Genomic DNA, 23,554 nt, shown 5'->3' on the forward strand with positions numbered 1-23,554 from the left:
CCTCTCACTATTTTTTATACTGTATTTGATGCAAAATTAAAATCGACCTTGTCGCAAATGTGAAAGTTTTTTCTTTATTTAATTTTTTTCAGAAATTTGAATTTTTAAATTATCAAGATCATTGAATATATAATTAATATACATATAATTATTTTACTATTGTATTGCATCATAAATTATTATCATTATCACTAACTAACGCCTCAATTTGATTGATAAATCGAATTTAAATAATTTCTATTTAATTAATTTAATTTTTTTTTATTTTTCTACATTAAATTGTACATATATGTATAATATATTTCCGTGCAGAAATTGAGATGAAGTACTGACCAAATTTCTCTATTTCTAATAGTGACCTTGGCAGTTTTTCTTTAAATTGACCCATTTTATGAGATTATTATTATTATATTTTACATAAATGACAGTTTTTACAATTTTTTTATTTTTAACTTACATTCTATTTAAGATTATTACATATACAGTATATAAAAACTCTTAAGAATAATTTTGAAAAATCTCGCACGCATGAGGGATTGAACCCAGGACCTTTGAGACGCGAGCCGTGTACTTTGACCACACAGCTACGTTGACTTATTACCTAACACTTCTTCTTAAATATAGAAACTATACTACCTTCTGTTTGTGATAACAAAATAACTACATCATCCATCCAATCAAATAATTACGAATAAGTCAATAGCAGAGATACTTTTGTAGAATATAAATTTTTCACAAAAAATTAATTAAAGCAAAGTGGAACAATTTCTTATAAATTTCAATTGTATTGAGTTTATGTTTACCTATTGATTTTTTAACTTTTCTAAATTTTGAGATTATGTTCGCTCATCTTTTTCTGTATGAATTTCAATGTTAAAATCATCTTCGAATTCTACCGCGAACCTTTGATGAAATTAACCTCAAAATTTAGGGTTATAGATATTTTGACCTAATTTTGAGGTTATGTCTATCAGTGTAGAATATAATTTTTATTGTATTATTATTTAATAATACTATATATTAAATCATGAATTACTATTATATTTTGTTAACCTTATTGCAAAACAGTGATAAATTAAAAAAAAAATTAACTGTTCACACTTTTAATTGTTGGATCAGTTAAAAAATTTTGCCCCATATAAAAATATGTGAATGAAATTAATGAAAAAATTATATGAAGAAAAAAAAAACGGAGAAATTTCTTTTTAACCATCGAATTCTATTGACCTGACAGTTCGATTGACGTCGGAAGTAAGAGCCACGCGAGTCCATCGAGTATCCATATATTTTCATAAATCAGAATGAAAAATGCATGCAAACGATGACTTTTGTGACCTAACATGGACGAAGTTTTACTGTGAGGGACGTTTGCTTGAATCTCAGTCTCGAGTTTAGTTTTTCACTTGGTTTTGTCAACTCGTAAGGTTCATTCTTAAATTTTCAAAAAATATTAAATAATAATTATATAAATAAAATATTTTATTTATGAAAAATAAACCCTTAAATAGTTTGTGAAGTGTGAATTGGAAAAAAAAAATGGTGCGAAAAAAAAAGAAACAACCCAGGATGATTTCGGTTTTTGTTCCTGATGACGTATGAAATATTTCTTATTATTTTGAATAAATAATATTCGAAATTTTTAATAATAGTTATTTTTATGTTGTCATTGTATGTAATTTCATTTCATGTTGTTTCTTAAAAATGAACAAATTTAAAATTCAAAACATATATATATGTTCTAATTTTTGTTATTTCTTTTTGTTACAGGTATGTATTATTTGACATATTTCTGTCCAGGCATCTTTTTATTTTTTTAAAGATGTTTGACTGCTTTTTATCTCTTGAGAAATAATGAAACGAGTTTTAACGTCATCATTTTCATGTAATTTGGTAAGTCTTGTTATTTGAATTGTATTTTATGATAGAGAGAGAGAGAGAGAACTATATGTCATATAAACAAAAGCATTATAGTGGTTGTTGATTACGCTATAATACTGTAAGTACCATTTTTACAAAATAGAAACGTCGTTTAATGCATAATTGAACTTAAGTGACTAAATTAGTATACTATGTCAGGCAAAAATTTACAGTTCATTAATTTAAAAAAAAATGCATGGTACTGCAATAATATTTAAATTGCTTTTAAAAAGATTTTTCAAAAACTAATCTGAATGACTAAAATCACATTTGCATCAACTTAGAATAATTTTATCATAAAACATAATTTTTTTAAACCAAATTTTCATTAAAACAGAATTTCTAATTATTATTTGAAACGTGTAACGTATAAATTTTCCATAAAAATCAATGATTAGAATTTATTTTATTAAATGAATTTTTATTTAACAACATTTTGTAGATACCAAATTTTTATTTAACAGAATTTTTCTTCATTGACAATTTATTTAAAAAATTTTAATTTAATTGAATATTAATTTAGCATAATTCTCATATTCAATAGAATTTTTAGTGATTTCAATTTATAAATGCCATAATTCTTTGAATTTTTATTCGCAGGAATTTATTTTTATTTGATAGAATTTTTAAAAAAAAGGTCAAATTTTCATTTGTCCAAAAATAAAAATGACCGATAACTAATGGATAGAAAAATTTTGGCGCTTATTTTAAAATTAACCAATCATAATTTTTTGTTTGATAATTTCTAATTGATCAATATTTTAAAAATCTCGCCAAAATCTTTCTTTTTTTTTTTTTATTCATTCGTTTATAATTTCGGACAATAGAAAATTCGATGTTCTAAGTATTCTATCAATTAAAAATTCGGAGAATTGAAAATTCGGACATTTAAAAATTTGAATCCCTCAAAATTCCGTTGAACGAGAATTCTGATTAATTAATATTTGATTAAATTAGTATTTTTTAAATAAAAAGTTTGGAAAAGAGAAATTTTTTTGAAATAAAAATTATAATAAATAAAAATTTGTCAAATATAAAATGTTGATAAGTAAATTTTCGTTTAAAAAGAATTTGTTTTTCTATTTGAAATTTTAAACAAATAATAGAAAATTCGGTAAAAAAAAAAAATAGTTCCACTTACCACCAATGCAAAAGTGTAACTAACAGAGTAGTTGGATTTACCATTTATTTTAGTAAACGCGGTTGGCAATTGTTAGCAATTCGGTTGGCAACACTGTGAAGCACGCTCATGCTCGTGAAAAGCATTGTCGTGAGAAAACGTGGTCATTTGTGTTTATGTTCTTATACATTTTATGTAATTATATAATTTCTATATAAATTATAAATTATTTTATTGAATATTAAAAAAGTGCCATGGATTTGCGGGAGTTATTAATCTTATGGGGGTTCGAAGATTATGTAGATTGTTTTGAATGTAAGTAACAATTTAACCTATAAATCTAACCTATAAAATTTATTTATTATTATTCGCATGATACAAAAAATATGTTTAATATAAGATTTATATATCTTACTTGGTACAGCAAGAAAGTTATATTAACCTTACAATAAATATATTTTTTTAAATGTGACTAATATTAAATAAATCGAATTACCTGTTTTATTAGTAAGCTTACCTAAATTTTATTAGTAAGGTTAAATAACCAAATGTTATATGTTACAATATTTATTAGTTGTTAGTACTACTAACACATTCCTCTTACTAATAAAATGGTAACGATACCTATTTAACTTTTTACTATTATAAATGGTATCCCTGACTATCGAATTAGCAGTAGTATAGTTTACTAACCAAAATGGTATTCGTAACCATTTTATTAGTTGCCTCAACCACTTTGTTCTCTGAGTGATAAATTCACCCTATATAAATTAGTTCAAAATATTATAACTATATCTAATTAATTAGAATCTTATGATCTCCATTTATATAATCAAAATTTTAATCGATATAGTATAAATGAATAGATAAAATTCTTTGACAATTAAATATGTTAGAAATATTTTTGTTTTTTTGGATTTTCTTTTTTTTTTTGTATTAAAAACTGAATTTCTAGGAATTTTGTCATTTTGTTGTTGCCAAATATGATGAAACATATTTACGTAAAAGTAAAAGAATTCAAATTAAAAATATACGTTACTCTATTTTAAAAATATATATATTATAGTTTAACGCACGCGCTATTACAGTTAGAAATTTTACAAAATTTACAATTTGAAGACGTATTAAAGAAAATGTATAAACGTATACAAATTTATTTATCACCTTTATATGCGACGATATAAACTAGACATAAAGTCATCACTGATTTCTTTTAAATTGTGCGCGAGAAAAAAGAAAATCTTACTAACAAAATTTTAAGAAATTCTCATCACAGAAAATTAAAAGGCATTAAAATAAGCTGCAACGCTTATTATTTTTATCCAATTTTGCTTATTTTAATACCAAAATGGATTAAAATAATAAGCGTTGCAACTTATTTTAATGCCTTTTAATTTTCTGTGATTATTCTTTTTATTTTTTATGGTTTCTAATACATATTGTTTCATTAGCAAATTCTTACTAATAATTTTTCATCATTGAAGTAATTTTTAAAAAGAACAAATAATTTTATTAACAAAAATTTCTAATTAGTGTAAAAATACCAGACTTACAATAACACTGGTACACAAAAAAAATTAATATGTTCTGAGCTTTTGATCAGACCATGACTAATTTTAGTCCAGGATCTCTATAAAAAAATGGTCATTTTGTGCCAAAAAATCATACTAGACTTCTGATAACGGATTCATGAAGAGTGGGGAACGGTAGATAATATGTATATATGTTTCCGCAACTCGAGATTTTTTAAGCTGTACTGTTAAAAAATTATGAAAGCTCTGTTTAACTACAGTTTTTCAATTACCATTAATTCCCATGACATTTTCGAAGAAAACTTTCTGTACAAGAATTGTAGAGCTTAAAAATACATTTAAAATGACGGGTCTGAAGTTAAAAAATATTAATTTGTTTAGTTGCAAATGAATTTAAACCATTAAAATCGTTACTTTTTTAATTGTTAATTAACTCTAAAAATAATAAATAAATAATTATAATACATTGTGAAAGTATGACACTTATGACCCTTAATAAGCATACAAAATTTGTCCCCAAAAGAAAAAGTAGTTTTTGCAAAATTTAATTAATAAGTATAAATTTTACTACCAATAAAGTTCAAAGTAAAAATATATAGTTAAAAATTACTTTTTTCAAAAAATAAAATTTTTAAAAAAATTATTATTAATTTTTAATTTTATTTACAACTTTATAAATAAAAGAATCACATATTTAAATTAGTTAAGAAAAAGTTAGCCCTGTTCCAAAAAAGAAAGATCAAAATCTATCAATATGTCTTTAAGTCATAACATCTTTTGTGAATTTGAAAGCTCGAAATCAATTTTGGCGCGAGCGCCTATTGTAATTGGCAAGCTTCCCCCACTCCACTGGTTGTCGCGAGATATATTCTTACCCCTAATTTAACGTTATTTTTTATAAGAAACTTTTTACTAAAGCGTGCATAGATTTTTTATCCATTAGTTTAATTAATTAACTAAATAAATCATAAAAAATCAAATAAAAATATTTAAAAACACACGTGAGGCAAAATTCCTGAAATGTCCGAACAAAAAATTAAAAGTTCTCGAATTTAATCCATACTTTTCTAAAATGTTGTTATTGTTGGTGAAAGTCTAAAAATCAATTATTATTGAATTTAATAAAATAGTTTTTGAATTACAACGTTTTTAATTTTTGACTTTTGAAAACAAAAATTTTTTTATTAGAATGTGAAAATTTTGATCCACGGAAGGTATTTAAAATAACACAAATTTTATGTCATTTTTTAATTTATTGCTAAGCAACGTTTCGATGACATGGTTTTGTCATCCTCTTCAGGCTGATAAAGAAATTTATACACCAATTAAAATAAAATAAAAAATAAAATATAAAAAAAAAAAAAAAAAAACTAAGATACACAAAAACACAGTATTCACAATAAATTAAATAAAAAAGTCAATTACCAAGTATAAAATTAAAATTACATTTTTTGTAATTAGTCAAATGAATATGAGATTTTGTGTCTTGTCATGGCAAGCAAATTTTCGAAACTAACAATAAATATTATAAGTTTGATGCGAATAGTGACGATGACAGGGTGAATGAACTCAGATATAAACAATGCGACAAATAAAAGTGAAGACAAGTCATGAATCTAATCTTTCAATTATAGGAAAGTAAATTTTGTTTAAGTATAAAATATCATTTTTTCTATTAATAGTATTTTTGTTATTTTTTATATGTAACATTTCAGAAAAACAGCGTTTTTTGAAATCTTGTTCTCGATCGAGAATAATAGTATTAGACCAATCAAATTCATGACCTGGTTCAGATTGATGTTCATTCACTACAGTTTTTTTAGAATTATCAATCTTTTTATGTTCATCAATGCGTGTTTGTAATGTACGTTTCGTTTCACCTATGTAACAGGCTGGACATTTTTTACATTTAAATTTATATACTACATTAGTTTCTGACCATTTTTCGGTTTTATCTTTGCCTAATTTTACAATTGTTTTTAAATTTTTGTTAACTATTGGAATGCTCTGAATATTGTAGGATTTTAAAATATTGGATAACCTAATGAAGTCAGGATAATTAAAAGGGATACAAACTTTTGGGGTTTGTTTATAAATGCGTGAGCGAATACTCTTTAAATTTTGATTGTTAATATTACGAGATTTTAAACAATTTAATCGAACTTTTGTATGTTTTTTAATGAACTCGATAGGATAATCATTGTTTAGAAGAATTTGTTTTAGCTTCATTAGGTTATCATTGTGAAACGACGAGTGTGAGAGTAAAATTGCTCTGTCTACTAAGTTATAGACTATATTTACTTTTTGCTGTACAGGATGATTTGAAAAGTAATTGATAAGTCTCCCGGAAGAAATAGATTTTTGATACCAGTTGCAAATAATATTTTGATTATTATTAATTGTCAAAGTGACATCTAAAAAATTAATTTTTTCATTTTCTTGAATTTCAAGTGTGAATTGTATATTACTATTATATGAATTGAAAACATCGATAAATAAGTTAATGTTATCTTTGTGAATACATAGAATGGTATCGTCAACGTATCTGAAATAAAATAATGGGATGCAATTATATTGATTTTTTAAAATGTGGAGACAATCACACTCCAAATCATCCATCACAATATCAGCAAAAAGTGATGAAATCGGGGAACCCATGGGTGTACCATCGAGTTGTTGATAATATTCATTATTAAAGACAAAAAATGTGTTTTCAAAGAGAAAAGTAGTACAGTTTAAGATTTCGTTGAATGGTATTCTACAATTAATTAGCGATGACAATCTACGTTCTAAACTTTGTATAACTAATTTTAATGGTATTTTAGTAAAAAGTGAAGTGGCGTCAAGTGAAATTAAAATGTGATCAGCGGGAACAGAAATATTGTCCAATTTTTTTATAAGGTCAAAGCTGTTGTCAATATGAGACTTTGGAAGTGGGATATTTTCCTTTAAATCGTCGAGTAAAATTTTTGCTAAAAAATGAGTGGGACTGTTAATCAGTGAAGTTATAGGACGGAATGGAATATCTTTTTTGTGTACTTTGGGAAGTCCATAGAATTTTGGTAAAACTGTGTCTGTTAGTGTCAATTGGTTGTTATGATGTTTATATTTTAAATAATCATTCGTATTCAAATTTTGAAGTATTTTTTTGGTCGAGGATTGAAGTTTGCTTAAAGGATTTGAAGTGAGGAGTTTGTAAGTGGAAGTATCAGAAAGCATCTCAGTTAGTTTTGTGTAATAAACCGATTTATAAAGACAGACAGTAGTGTTACCTTTATCGGAGTTAGTGACCATTATGTCTGGATTTTGTTTTAGAAAATTGTTAGTCTCTTTTATTTTTTTATTAAATATCTTGTCTTCATGAGAAATGTGCGGTAACTTATTTAAGTTGGTGTTGAGATTATTTGTGACTTTTTGACGAATATTGTTTTTAATGTCGTTGTCAGTATCTAAACTATTAATTGAAGTTTCTATGTTTTTTAAAATGTTGACAATTTCTTTATTCGAACAAGTTTTTGATGAACTGAAATTTGAGCCTAGGGAGATAACGTCGACTACGTCTTTTGGTAAATTTACATTCGTGAGATTTATAACCCATTCTTTTTTATCCGAGATTTCATAATTTTTTGTATTTTTTGAAATTAACCAATTAAATTTTCGAAAATATTTTCTTTTCAGTGCTTGACGAATCGAAGAAAACTTATTTTGCGATAATTCGAAGAAATTAGTTATAATATTAAGTTCTAAATTACAATTTTCGATAAGAGATTTTATTTTTTGTAGTTTTTTGTTTAGAGACGCGATATTCGCGTGAATATCATTAATTTCAATTTTTAATAATTTATGTAAAAATTGGTATTTTAGTTTTAAAAATTCGTTGCGACAAGTGTTAGTGTGAAAAGTCAAGTGCTTAAAAGACGTACCAATATTAAAGATGTGTTGTGGAATAATGTTATGTGTCTTACAACTTAACAAAAATTGTCGTTTCGACATTGATATGGCCAATTGGCGATGAACTGAAGTCCAATCCATGAGTAGATTTTGGGCGGTGGAACCATAATTTAAAAGAATAAATTTAAAAAAGCTTGGTGTAGCTGATTGTGGAGAGTCCATTGTTGATCAGGTACTCGAGATATTAAATTATAATGATAATTTCCTTCCCAATTATGTATTAGAATGTGAAAATTTTGATCCACGGAAGGTATTTAAAATAACACAAATTTTATGTCATTTTTTAATTTATTGCTAAGCAACGTTTCGATGACATGGTTTTGTCATCCTCTTCAGGCTGATAAAGAAATTTATACACCAATTAAAATAAAATAAAAAATAAAATATAAAAAAAAAAAAAAAAAAAAAAAAAAAAAAACTAAGATACACAAAAACACAGTATTCACAATAAATTAAATAAAAAAGTCAATTACCAAGTATAAAATTAAAATTACATTTTTTGTAATTAGTCAAATGAATATGAGATTTTGTGTCTTGTCAATGTACAATATTTATAAGTAGAATGAATAAAAGTTAACATATATATAATGATTTTTGAAGCTTTTTTGACGGGCTACACGCTGTTAATAAAATTTTTTTTTTTAATACCATTTGACCTTGAAATTCAAGGTCAAAATGTTAATTTACGTTTATCTCAAAATCGGATTTTTTAAAATTATTTTTAACTATCTCAATGGAAAGCTTGACTAATTTCCTACAAAACATGTAATTTTCAGAGTGGGATCTTTTAAAGTTTTTGAGATATTAATTAATTAATTAATTAATTAATTAATTAATGTTTATAACAAATGAAATATTTTACAAACGAATAAAGTTACCGTAATTCTGAAGTTAGTAATTGAAAGTTAACGTAATTCCGCATCCAACGAGCCCTATATGAAGTATTTTGGATAAGTAGATTGTTAATAAACAATTAGTTAACATTGCAATTGTTTATTAACAATCTACTTATCCCAAATACTTCATATAGGGCCCGTTGGATGCGGAATTACCTTAACTTTCAATTGGTTAGTTTAGATTTACGATAACTTTATTTGTTTGTAAGATATTTAATTTTTTACTAACAACAAGCATCCAAAAGCCCTATATGAAGTATTTTTGTTCAATTTTAGTTAAATAACAATAAAAAATTAAATATCTTACAAACAAATAAAGTTATCGTAAATCTAAACTAACCAATTGAAAGTTAAGGTAATTCCGCATCCAACGGGCCCTATATGAAGTATTTGGGATAAGTAGATTGTTAATAAACAATTGCAATGTTAACTAATTGTTTATTAACAATCTACTTATCCAAAATACTTCATATAGGGCTCGTTGGATGCGGAATTACGTTAACTTTCAATTACTAACTTCAGAATTACGGTAACTTTATTCGTTTGTAAAATATTTCATTTGTTATAAACATTAATTAATTAATTAATTAATTAATTAATTAATATCTCAAAAACTTTAAAAGATCCCACTCTGAAAATTACATGTTTTGTAGGAAATTAGTCAAGCTTTCCATTGAGATAGTTAAAAATAATTTTAAAAAATCCGATTTTGAGATAAACGTAAATTAACATTTTGACCTTGAATTTCAAGGTCAAATGGTATTAAAAAAAAAAATTTTATTAACAGCGTGTAGCCCGTCAAAAAAGCTTCAAAAATCATTATATATATGTTAACTTTTATTCATTCTACTTATAAATATTGTACATTGAAAAAAATTTTTGTTTTCAAAAGTCAAAAATTAAAAACGTTGTAATTCAAAAACTATTTTATTAAATTCAATAATAATTGATTTTTAGACTTTCACCAACAGTAACAACATTTTAGAAAAGTATGGATTAAATTCGAGAACTTTTAATTTTTTGTTCGGACATTTCAGGAATTTTGCCTCACGTTTAGGATTTTTTTGAAAAAAAAAATTATCTCCCCTCCCCTTAGAGCCATTTCAACTTTCTTTTTTTTTAAATTTGCAAAAAAATATACTTAATCGAATGTCTTTTACGCCAAATTGTCAAATTTTAATTTGTAATTGTTATTTGCAATTGTTTATAAGCATAAAATACCCCCCCCCCCCTTAGAGCGCTTTTTTACTAAATAAACAATTAACCGCAATGCATAAAAATGATTGATTGGCTCTTCCTAAATAAAATGAGATAAAGAAAATTGATTTTCTTTCGACTAGTAATGAACAAATTCAGTTGCTAAAAAACCATGTTTTTAATAAACAAATGGAATTTTGCAAAAATCTACTTTTTCTTTTAGGGTCAAATTTTGTATGCTTATTAAGGGTCATAAGTGGCATACTTTCACAAAGTCTTAAAATTATTTATTTATTATTTTCAGAGTTAATTAACAATTTAAAAAGTGACGATTTTAATGGTTTAAATTCATTTGGAACTAAACAAATTAATATTTTTTAACTTCCGACCCGTCATTTTAAAGGTATTTTTAAGCTCTACAATTCTTGTACAGAAAGATTTCTTTGAAAATGTCATGGGAATTAATGGTAATTGAAAAACTGGTTTAACAGAGCTTTCATAATTTTTTAACAACACAGCATAAAAAATCTCGAGTTGGAAACATATATACATATTATCTACCTTTCCCCACTCTTCATGAATCCGTTATCAGAAGTCTAGTATGATTTTTGGCACACAATTTAATAGGAAGCCTAGACTATTTATCTGGTGTTTTCGGGATCTCTGAAACCGAATCTAAAGTCCGTTTAACTCCATCACGTCAGGATTATGAAATAATCTCAAAAAACACTAAATTTTTGAAATCAAGAAAAATTTATGTCTCCAAGTCTTATCAGGACTATACTTTAAGTTTTTGGGGTCGTTGAATGCGAATCTGCAGTCTATTTAACGCCATCACATCAGGATTTTGAAATAACCTCAACAAAACCAAAATTTGAACCAAAAATTTTGAAATCAGGAAAAATTCTTATCTCGAAGTCTTACCATGACTATACTTTATGTTTTTGGGGTCGCTAAATGCAAATGTGAAGTCTATTTAACCACATCACGTCAGGGTTTTTAAATAATTTCAAAAAAAAACCCTAAATTTTTGTTTTTTTAAAGTTATGTCAAAACCCTGACATGATGGGGTTAAATATAGAGTTCAGATTCGCATTCAGCGACTCCGAAAACATAAAGTAGTCATGGTAAGGTTTGGAGATATAAATTTTTCTTGATTTCAATAAAATTTGGGGTTAAATTTTTGTTTTTTGAGGTTATTTAAAAATCCTGACGTGATGGGCTTAAACGAACTTCAGATTCGGTATCAGTGACCCCGAAAACATGGTCTGATCAACATCAATTTTTTTAAATTGCATTTTTCACCTTTTTAAATAAAATTTGCTAAGTATATAATATTTATTGATATGAAGAAGGTCAAAAAAATTACTTTTTGAGTAGAAACAATTGTTCATTTAATTCTAAATAAAACTTTGTTTTAAATATTGAAAAAGTATTTCTTTAAATTAAACAATTTTTTTTAAATCAAAGAAATTCTTCTTTGATTCAAAGAAACATTTTTCTGGGTGTAGCCTTGGTATACTAAATATTAAAAATAAAATTTTTGTGATAAAAAAATCTCTTGGAGTGACAGATAAATTTTTTCTGAAATTTCTTTTTAATTAAAATTGATTTTTGTTACACTCACGATATATTTTTTTTTTTTGAAAAAAATTGAAAAATATACAATAAATTTAATTTTTAATTGCTTAAACAGAGAAACAAATAATTTCTTTCTCTCTCTCTCTTTTTTTAATGTAGGCGTTCAGAAAAGACCTCAGTTCATATTTTTTGCTGAAAGTTTATTCGCAAACACAACTCATGAAAGTGCATACAACGAACCTTGTAAAAATAACTGCTGATCTATATATTTTGGAGCGTCAGCTCCTTTGAGTTCAATATACCAATATCCTTCGTTCTTTAGCCCACGCGCAAAAAACGCATTTCGTGATTTTTTTTTTTTTTTTTTTCAAAACCTTTTATAATTTTCGAAGAAAAGTGTCATACTTTATTTTGAAACACGTGTCATGCGCATTTTTATATAAACACACCAATTTAATGGATTAAATAAAGTTAATAATTTTAATATTCATATGGCATAAAAAATTTGCTGCATTGCTTCCTTGTTGTTTTAAGATTCTTTTTATTATTTTTATCTATTGCATATTCAAGAATGTGTATATATGCAAGAGATAAGATTGCAAAAAGAATGTATAGTAATATGTAATGGTAAAGAAAAATATGAATTTTTTTAAATTATTATATTTTTTTATATGATTAATTATCATTTATGCATACATAGTGTATATATATATATTATGAATTTGAAAAAAATCACAAAAGCAGTTAATCCAAGTGAAATGTTTTAATATTACTCTTTAAGCCTTCAAATCTATATTAGTAAAATATTAAACAAAGTATTTATCGCTAATTTTATGCAAAGAATTATGGATTGAATTTCTGATTTTATTGAGTTAAATAAATAAAGTAATATACTTAGATATTTATGTAAACATTGTAGAAATTATTTAACATTGAAAATTTTACTTTTATTTCCTTTTTATTATTATTTTTGCATTTTTAAAGTATTTCAATATATTTGAAAAACTACACATTATTTTCAAATTGATTTTATTTTTGTAATTTATTCTTATTTATTTATAGTAATTTATTATATAAAAATTATAAAATAATAATTTTTTATCAATTTACAATTCAAAAATTAATCTGCATATTTCTTTAACTTACTAATAATTTTTTAAAAATGGTTAAGTTAGCTTTATATAAATTAAAATAAATTTTATAATTTGTTTTGAAAAACAACTTCTTGCTTTTTGAAATTAATTTTTTCATTACTCTCTAAATTTAAATTAGTGAGAATTCGTTCACTAATGTAAATTAGTGAAAATTTCTACTAATTTTTAGTAATTTTTCTCTATAACTTTAGTAAACAAAAAAAAGTATTACCAAATCAAATAGTAATTATTTACTAAAAATTAGTTAAAATTTCTACTAATTTGAATTAATAAACAAATTCTCACTAATTAAAATATAGAGGAAAATATAATGTAAAAGAAAAATTATAAACAAACTTTTTAAAAAAAACTATTAAGGGGAGGGACCGGTGAAATTTCAGCCTACTGAAGTTATTATTGTTAAAGAGTGTCAATTTTTTTTCTGGCATAATTTAGGATCCAAAATTATTATAAATTATTAAAATTTCAAAAAAAATTTTTTTTAGCCATTTTAGAAAATTTATTTTTTGGAAAAATTAAATTTCTTTAAATTCCATACGATTGTTTAAAATCGTGAAAAAAGCGTATAAAAAAATCGGCAGTCAAAAATAATTAAAATTGTGAGAGAAGTTTAAATTTTAAATTGTCGAGAATTTTGAATTTGATTTTAAAAATTATTAACAAATTTATAGTTTTTCAATTTTTCATGATATATTATACATTTAAATAATTAATATTGTCAGAAAAAAAATTGACCACCCTTAAACAGCTTTAATTTTGATGTGTTAAAATTTCAGCGGTCCCTCCCCTTAATTAAATTAAAAAAAAATTATAAATGAAAAATTTTCTAATTCATAAATAATAAATTACAAAATTTAATTAGAGTTTAAATTAATTTTAAATTTAATTAAAATTTTGAAAAATTAAATATTAAATAAAATTTTATTTTTATTATTACGTAAATAATGAAGCTGAAGTACGCAACGTTTATATAAACGATTTTTAAAGAAATAATTTTTAAAAATAAAAAATTCTATAATTTTTTGCCTAAAAAATATTTTTTTATAATTTGTTGATTAATGAAAACTACAAGAAATATTTTTTAAGCAAAAAATTATAGAATTTTTCATTTTAAAAAATTATTTCTTTAAAAATTGTTTATCATAAACATTGCGTAATTTAGCTTCGTTACACGTTTATGTTGAAAATAAATAAATAAATTGTTATTTTGAAATATTTGTAAAGTAAAATAAATGTTTTAAATTTCAAAATAAAATTTTCTAAATAAATGATTTTAAAAAAATGTTAATAATTACTAATACAATATTAAAGTCATTTGTAAACAAGTGAAAAATTATTTTAAAAACTATTCTTAAATTTAAATATTTGTTTATACAAAAAGTTTATTTTTTTTTAATATTACAGATTTGAAATATTTTTACCTTAAGATTTCAATGTTATCGGTAAGTGGGATAAAGTAGATCCCGCTTTTTTTCTCACTGGATAAGTTATCTTCTACAAAGTAAAAAGTTGCATTGCTCTCTACTAGATACCGCCACAATACTATAAAATAACTTTTTTTTTTTGAATTTTTGTTTCACCATAATTTATGTAACAAATTTTTGAACAATTATCAAGAGAGAGTTTACTATTTAGCAAATTTTTTTTTTTATTTAAAATTCTTTGCTTTTAAATTTTAACAATATTTTAAAGATATTTTGTAATTTTACAAAGTGTATATAGAATTTTACCTTTTATAAGATGTAAACTTTTAATGTCAATTAATATCTTTGATAATGAATCTTTTTATAAATTTCTTATCTAAGTATATATCCAGTTGTATAATATATTTGAAGCAAGTAGACTAGATGTGAAGATAATTTATTAAGTGTTTAATATATCTAAATACCTTTTATTTTATTGCCTAATAAGAAAAAATTATTACATTGTAACGAGATAAATTATTATTCGTTTAAAAATAATTTCCTATTAATTATAAATTTTTTTGATCTATAAGATTTTTCTAATTTTTTGTTTATAAATTGAAATAATCAGTAAAATTTGTTTTGAATTAATTGATATAAAATCGATATCTTATTATTATTTAAAATAAAATAGAATTGAATGAAATAAATAAAATAAATATTTAAATTAATAAATAAAAAATAAAATATAGTATTTAAAAAACACTTAAGACATTCGCATGTGACATATATGGTTGTAACTAGTCATTAATAACATTCTTATACGTTTGAAATCCTTCTTTCTGATATAATTATCAATATTACACGCAAATGTTGATTGGTCCTGTTCTTTTTTTTTCTATATCGTGCAGAATGTTAAAGAGATATTTTTTTTTAAATCGTCAATAAACGCATAAATAAATTGTATGTTTCAAGTATGACGTATAATTCACATTAAGTAACATACACAATAAGTAATTGTAAGCTATAGAAATAAGAAGAGAATAATAAGTTGGTTGATCACTACTTTGATATCAGTCTTTGGAGCCTCAGAAATTGTAAAATTCCGTAAGTGCGCACACTATTACATATGTAGAAATTTTTTTTATACTTTACATATAGTCAACTTAGTTTATTTATAAATATCTAAACGTTGTTTCTTGATATAATATTCAATTTTCTTTTTGCTCTATTTTGAAAATATATTGCTTTTAGAAAATTGTTTTCTTCATTACTTTTAAAATATTCCATGGAAACTGATTTTTATTTTTATAATTAAAAAAGAACCTATAATTTAACTTTAAACTATCATGAACATAACCTATATATAATTAATTTTATGATATACTCTCTAAATCTGAATTAGTAAAAAAGTTTACTATAATTTGAAATAGTGACTCACTTTTTGCTTCTCAATTAGTAAAATTTTACTAATTATTAGTAACTTTTACTAATAATTAGTAAAATTTAACTAATTCTAAAGCAAAAAGTGAGTAACTAATTTAAATTAGTAAACATTTTTACTTATTCAGATTTAGAGAGTATGGGACATTCTACGTATAAAGCTAACAATTTCGATCTTTTTGTTTTTCAACATTACTTTCAATATTATACTTTAGTTTTATTAAAAATTCATTAAACAAAGAAAAATACATTTAGATTTTAGTATTAATGTAACAGAATACACATTAAATCGAATTTTATGTGATTCAAATTTTTAAATGAAAGAAATTTCAATTTAATGAATTTTAATTTCTTCGAATTTTCATTTGTCCGAAATTACAAATGTCCGAACAAACAATCGACAGAAAGATTTCGGCACAATTTTCAAAAATTGACCAATCACGATTTTCTTGATAATTTCTGATTGGTCAATTTCTGAAAATTGCGCCAAAATCTTTCTATCGATTGTTTGTTCGGCCATTTGTAATTTCGGACAAATGAAAATTCGAGACGCATGATTATGTTATAAAAATCATTAGTTAAAATTTTCATTTTATGGAATTTCATTTTTCATAATTATATTTTTGAGTCGAATTTTTATTTCTTCGAATTAGTATTTTGCAGAATTTTCATCAAACCGATTTTCTTTATTAAAGAATTTTTATATAACCGAAAATTCACTTCACAGAATTTTTTTGTTTCTTTGCCAGAATTTATTTGTCAGAATTTTTATTTGCTCGAATTTTTATTTAACATAATAGACATTTTAAAGAATTTTTATTGGGTAGAATTTTATTGCATAGAATTTTCATTCAGATGAATTTTCATTTGTTCCAATTATTTTTATTTGATATAATTCTTTAAAATGCGCCTATTATGTTAAATGAAATATCGAGCAAATAAATATTGTGACAATTAAAAATTCTGTGAAGTGAATTTTCGGTTATATAAAAATTCTGTAAAATAGAAAATCGTTTTGATGAAAATTCTGCAAAATTCTAATTCGAACAAATAAAAATTTGGCTCGAATATAATTATGACAAATAAAATTTTATAAAATGAAAATTCTAACTAATGATTTTTTGAAACATATATAATCATGTGCACCGAAAATTCGGTGTCATAAAATTGCGGACAAATTAAAATTCGGTGAATTGGAAATTCTGCCATTTAAAAAATTCAACTCACATAAAATTCAATTGAATGAGCAATTTTGTTACATTAAAATTCTTTTATATAAAAAGTCATATTAAGAAAATGATTCTAAAATAAAAATTCGTGCGTTAAATAATAAGAAACATAAAACTTATGTTTCGATTTATTTCGATCCAACAACTATAGTAATTATTATATATATATATATATATATATATGAATTAAAAAAAAAGTTTTTCTAAATAAATAATATTAATAATAAATTAAATAAAATAATTAATAATATTAATGTAGAATTATTCGTAATTATTTAATATCATTTGGTCGTTATCGATTAAACAGTTGTGCAAATATAAGTAGGGTATAGATATATACTAACAACAAAGTATTGACTATATATAACATATATAAATGTGATTAACAAGTCGATAGCTGCTTCATATTTTACACTATATTTGACATTGACATTAAACTTGAACTTGATGTATATTATCAGTATTTTACTGTACTTCTTACGTTTAAGAGAGAAGACGCACCTGTGAATGCGTTTATTGTGATAATATATTTGTTCATTAAATTTCTCGTCTTTTGCTTTTTAAATCAAGGAGAGCTATATACTCATTTATAATTATCATGTTCAGTTGTTCAGAAATCGGTAATTAATCTTTAAATATTTTCTTATTCTGTGTATTTTTTTTATGTTATTATTTGTGTATAGATTTTGTTTATTGTTTCGTGTTCTAATTCTGGGTTTTTTTACTTAAATAAAGGTATGTAACGAAGCTAAATTACGCAATGTTTATGATAAACAATTTTTAAAGAAATAATTTTTTAAAATAAAAAATTCTATAATTTATTGCCTAAAAAATATTTTTTTTTCCCGAAATAAGTACATACAAATAGCCGAACATACAATCGATAGAAAGATTTCGGAGCAATTTTCAAAAATTGACCAATTAGAAATTATCAAGAAAATCGTGATTGGTTAATTTTTGAAAATTGTGCGCCGAAATCTTTCTGTCGGATTGTTTGTTCGGCAATTTGTAATTTCGGACAAATAAAAATTCGGCGTCTTAAAAATTATATCAATTAAAAATTCAAAAATTGTGTTATGTAAAAAATCATGTAAAAAGAAAATTTTTCTAAAACAGTTTAAAAAAAAATTAAAAATTTAATACATTTTTATTGTCGAATTTTTTGTTGTTTGTGATTTAATACATATTTTGCTATTTAAAATTTGATCTATTTTTTAGATTTATGCTAAGAGGTACAAGTATATATACATATGTATAAGAGTATAATTTTTTATGTTATTCCTAATCGTGGCACGTCGTGTGTTTATCATACACGATCGATCTATTGATAAGGGCCAATGGTTCAAATCTTCTTCCCCAGTCGGATCTTAAGCATATATCCAATCAGGCTCAGTCAAATCGGCCTTAGCTTGACAAATTATAGTAGTCGTAGTTTTTGAAGATAACTATAGTGAGATATATATATATATATATATATATGTAGTTGGCACGAGCGTGGGTGCGAGGTGGTCTTCTGTCACAGTTCTGTCAATATGTCATGTCCTCATAAATATTTCTTGTCTAGACATATAGTATGCAATGTACATAAATTCATAAAAAAAAAAAAATCTTTTCTTTCTTACTTATTTTAATTATACTTTTTGAAAATTAAATTTCCCATTCGAATTCAATTGAAAAATAATAATCGTACATTACTTTGTTTTTCTTTTTAATTAAGGGTCAGAATTTCTCAAACGTATCACCTAAAATTAACAAATTTAATTATTTTCAGTGTTAAATAATAATAATAATAATAATATCTTTATTTTGTTCCAAGCAAGCTATATAATAATTCAAATACAGAATAAAGATTATATATAAAAAATTTAAAATAACAAAAAATTAACTAGTCCAGCACAATTATTAAATTTGTTATTTTTTTAATCACATAACCTAGGCAGAAATCGACGACCGGCGTGATACCGGCATTTTCGCCGGCCCGGAGCCGGTCCAGTCAACAATGATAACCCGGGAAATATACGCCCCGGTGCCGATAAATCGCAGGCCCGGTTCTTGCTTTTACTGTTTTCATTCCGGTTTACTGCCGGCGAGATACCGGCCCGGTTCCGGCATTTCCGCCGGCCGGTGCTAAAAAAAATACTTTGTTAATTTTCTGCCGGCGTTATGCTGGCGCGGTGTTAGATCAGTATATTTTATTAACAACACATTTCATATTTTTTAAACATTAAACAGTATTAATTATTATTTAATTTAATTGTAAACACTAAAGAGAATGCCGAAACATATGAATCATTATTAATAATTAAAAGATCATCTGAAGACACGAGGAATTGAACTCAGGACCCTTGGACTGCAAAGTCGACGCCACATCCGCTAACCTAAACCTGCTTATGAGAAGTAAATGCAAAGTGCGCTTATAAAGTAGGGATGGTAAAATCGAAATCGATTATAAGCAAAAATCGAATAGTAGGTGTTGATTAATCGAATAATAGAAATCGATTAGTAAGATATACTAATCGACAGTAGTCGAATACTCTATTCGATTAATCGGCAAAAAAGCGTGGCAAGTTTTGGAAACACATTTTGGCTCACAACATGAGCGGTTAATCGTCCCTGCCACAATCAGATTCTACAACGACCGTCAAATGTCTATTAACGACTTTAATGGTTAAATCGGTTAAACTAAGAAGACAAGTGAATAATAACAAAGCTTTTACCCATGTTTTACCACAGTGGTGTTTGCCAAAATTTTTAAGTAAGTATATTCTTAAATACATATAAAAACTTTCGAGAAAAATATACGGGTGATTCTCTCAAAAAGGACAAATTACGCTTTTAAGATATTTTGTTAAAAAATATAAAAATTAATTGAAATTATTTAAAATTCTGTCAGCCATACGTTAGGATTTAACAATTTTCAATCGGACCACTAAAGAAAATTTTAAAAAAAGGTAAAATAACTGAAATATTGAATAAAAACTGATGTTACGGAATGGAGTATGGCTGGGAGAATGTTTATTAATTGAAATTAATGTTATTATTTTTTAACAAAAACCTCGTCCAAAATTGTGCACAAATAATTTGTTCTTTTTGAGAGAATCACCCATACACTAATAAAATTTAAACTTAAAAATAATAGGTTATCGGAATCATGATACATGCACTTTATTATTAAAATTGGTTAGTAGAAACAAGAAATTATGAAAAAAAAATCAGTCAATTTTTTTCAGATTTTTTTTCTTTTTCAAATATTAACTAAATAATTTTATACTTTTCAGATTTATTATAAAAAATTATTAAATGTTAATAATTTAATTTTATAATTGTTTGTGGAAATAAATGCTTTCTTAATGATAAATTATGAATTTATTTATTGAAAATTTTTTCGTCAACGCAATTTTTTTACCTATTTATGGATTTAAAAAAATCGAATAAAGTCGAATATATTCGAATTTTATTGTCGATTAATCGACTTCTTTTTACTGTTCTAGAAGATTCGATCGATTAATCGATATTCGATTACTTCATTTCGATTCCCATCCCTATTATAAAGTTGGAAACCAGGACCATTTGCAAAAAGTTCTAAATTAATAGAAAACAACTTATCTAAAAGTCAATTTCAATTATGTAATGGCAAAGTTAATTATTATTTAGTACTGTACATACATTTATAACAATATACGTTGGGACGGAGGCAAAAGATAAACCGCTGGCACGGTACCGGCCCGGTATTGGCTTTAAAGAAAAAACTTTCAGAAACGCAGTGGAATGAAATTAATTTAATATCTTATTAAATTATCAAAATTCTATAAGATTAAATCGGAAAAGACTTGATATGATGCCGGCGAAACTTCACCATTGTCGGTGAAAAAACGGTATTGAAAAGTGGTACCGGGCCGATGCCGGGCCGGGACTTAATTATGATTCCGGCAAAACTCCATTTCCGGTATAAAAATGGTATTGAAAAGTGGTACCGGGCCGGTATTATATAATTATGATGCCGGCAAAACTCAATTGCCGGTAGAAAAATGGTATTGAAAAGTGGTACCGGGCCGGTACTAATTATGATGCCGGCAAAACTCCATTGCCGTTGAAAAAACGTTATTGAAAAGTGGTACCGGGCCGGTATATAACCGCTGGAATTTAAATTTATTTTATTCATTATTCCACGACACATACACGGAAAAATTTTTGGTGCATCAGATGCGCAATCTACGGTAGAACTGTTGTACTATTTGTTGAGGACAACTGTTATCCTGATTTGACGCGTCAGAAGCGCTGTAGGGGACATCAGACGCACTGTAGGGGACATATAGGTTGTACCAAACCGGGATAACTGATGTCCGTTTTTAAAGTACAATAATTTTTTAACTAACCAGTACAACCGGTGCATCAAAATTTTTTCCGTGTAGGAATTGTCATTTCAGTTGCATTTGTAAACTTTATTTTTGTAATTATTCTACTATTTAATTAATATTAATAATTAATAATTGAAATTTCCCAATTCAATTATTATTCAATTTTTTTAATTTTAGATGATCCGTTTGAGAAATTCTGACCCTTTATTAATTTTATAATGTTTAGGGCGATAGAAAATATTATAAATTATAGGAGGACACAATTTTTGGCGGATATATGATATATGTTAAAAGTATTAGAGAAATTATGAAAAGATTTTTTTGAGTAATGGTTTCTTATATATATGTTACAAATGATTTTCTTATATATATATATATATATATAGTTGTAGTGGTATATTTCCGTACAGTGTGGTTAAGTAATTAGTGTTTTATTATTGACAAAAATAAGTCGGCTTTTTTTTGAAAATTTTCTTAAAGAGTATATCGAAGATGAGCGCTGAAAAATGATCATCTAAGTTTGGACCACCTTCGGTGTCATAGAGCAAGGAGTCGTGTAGGATTACCATAAACACCTTTTCTATATAACCTTCCACCCTACGTAGACAAAAAAATAGTTTTGCTCATCCTCCTTTAAAGGGCCGGTGAAATGCTGGAGAAAAAAAATGACTAATGATTTTAAAGAACGTCGACGGGAAAAGCATCAAGATATGAATATAAGCGTAGAAACATGTTCTTAATATTATTATAGAAATCATTTTTTTTTTTTTTTTTTTTTTTTTTGAGATGCACCGCCTCTAAAAGAGACAAGGCACCGTTTTTTAACAAGTGAATGTTTGTAGTTATTTTTATCTCCTTCAAAAATTGAAAAGTTTATAACAATAGATATGTTTCGTATATATTGACTTTCATATTTTGAAATACATTAATTTATATAAGTATACCTCTGAATATGTTTTTGTCAAAAACATTATCTCTATGGTTATGTTGAAAATTGTTAAGGAATTTATTATTAAGAAATTTTGTAAATATATATTTCTCTTTTTTCTCTTTATTCATCATCATAAAGATGCATTGATCGCATCTCTCTTTCAATGCAGTTAATTCTGACATATACATATACGCATATACAGAGAGACGTTTGGTAATTATGAATGTTTGTTACTTTATTTCCTTTTTTATTTCTCTCATGATTGGACATAATAATATTTCTTTGACATCATTATAAATTACAATACTTACCTCGCTACCATTGCACATGCGCAGAATACACAAAATGCGTGCGAGGTTAGAAAAGAAAAACGTGAAATTTTTGTAATGAAGACCACATCAGGCAATTATAATTATATGCCAATGTTTTGTGTTTGTGATGTATATACATGTGCAACAAAAAGATATGTATCTCATTAGTTGTACGTTTATCATATCCTTATCCTTAATGATTATCTTTAATCAACTTATAGTTCATATAAACAAAAAATCTTTAAAGTTTAGACATTCACTTATGTAGCGGATGTAGGTATATATAAATACTCTTTTAGATTTATATAGATTTTTTTGCGGTGTTTGTTCACAGAGACTATACAATCAAAAAAATCTAGACATATTTATGTTCCTTATTGTTATCATTTTATGAATTTTAGTATTATTAAATTTGAGTTAATTCAAGCTTTATATTGTTTTAAAAAAAATATTTTTTTTGCAAAGAAAAGTATAATATAGCTTAAAAAGTGTAAATTTTTTTAGGTTATGTTATTGATTTTAATAATCTTA

General features: G+C 24.9%; 1 protein-coding gene across 4 annotated transcripts in view; it reads left to right on the top strand.

The window, feature by feature from the left end:
• Window positions 1-23,554, top strand: part of LOC127280964 (segmentation protein cap'n'collar) — a 246,783-nt gene that overhangs the window by 42,344 nt on the left and 180,885 nt on the right. The window contains exon 1 of one of the 4 annotated variants that reach the window (XM_051304399.1): window positions 1,522-1,593. The exons of 2 other annotated variants lie outside the window; for them this stretch is intronic. In XM_051304399.1, the coding sequence (XP_051160356.1) occupies window positions 1,537-1,593 (57 nt within the window). In that variant the 5' untranslated portion in view covers window positions 1,522-1,536. Of the gene's footprint in view, window positions 1-1,521; window positions 1,594-18,025; window positions 18,044-23,554 lie in introns of those variants that run through there. One more of the 4 variants, XM_051304400.1, reaches the window with a different exon arrangement.

This window comes from Leptopilina boulardi, unplaced genomic scaffold (genome assembly GCF_019393585.1).
Source record: "Leptopilina boulardi isolate dan_hultmark-lab unplaced genomic scaffold, ZJU_Lbou_2.1 LbouV2_259, whole genome shotgun sequence".
Lineage (NCBI taxonomy): Eukaryota > Metazoa > Arthropoda > Insecta > Hymenoptera > Figitidae > Leptopilina > Leptopilina boulardi.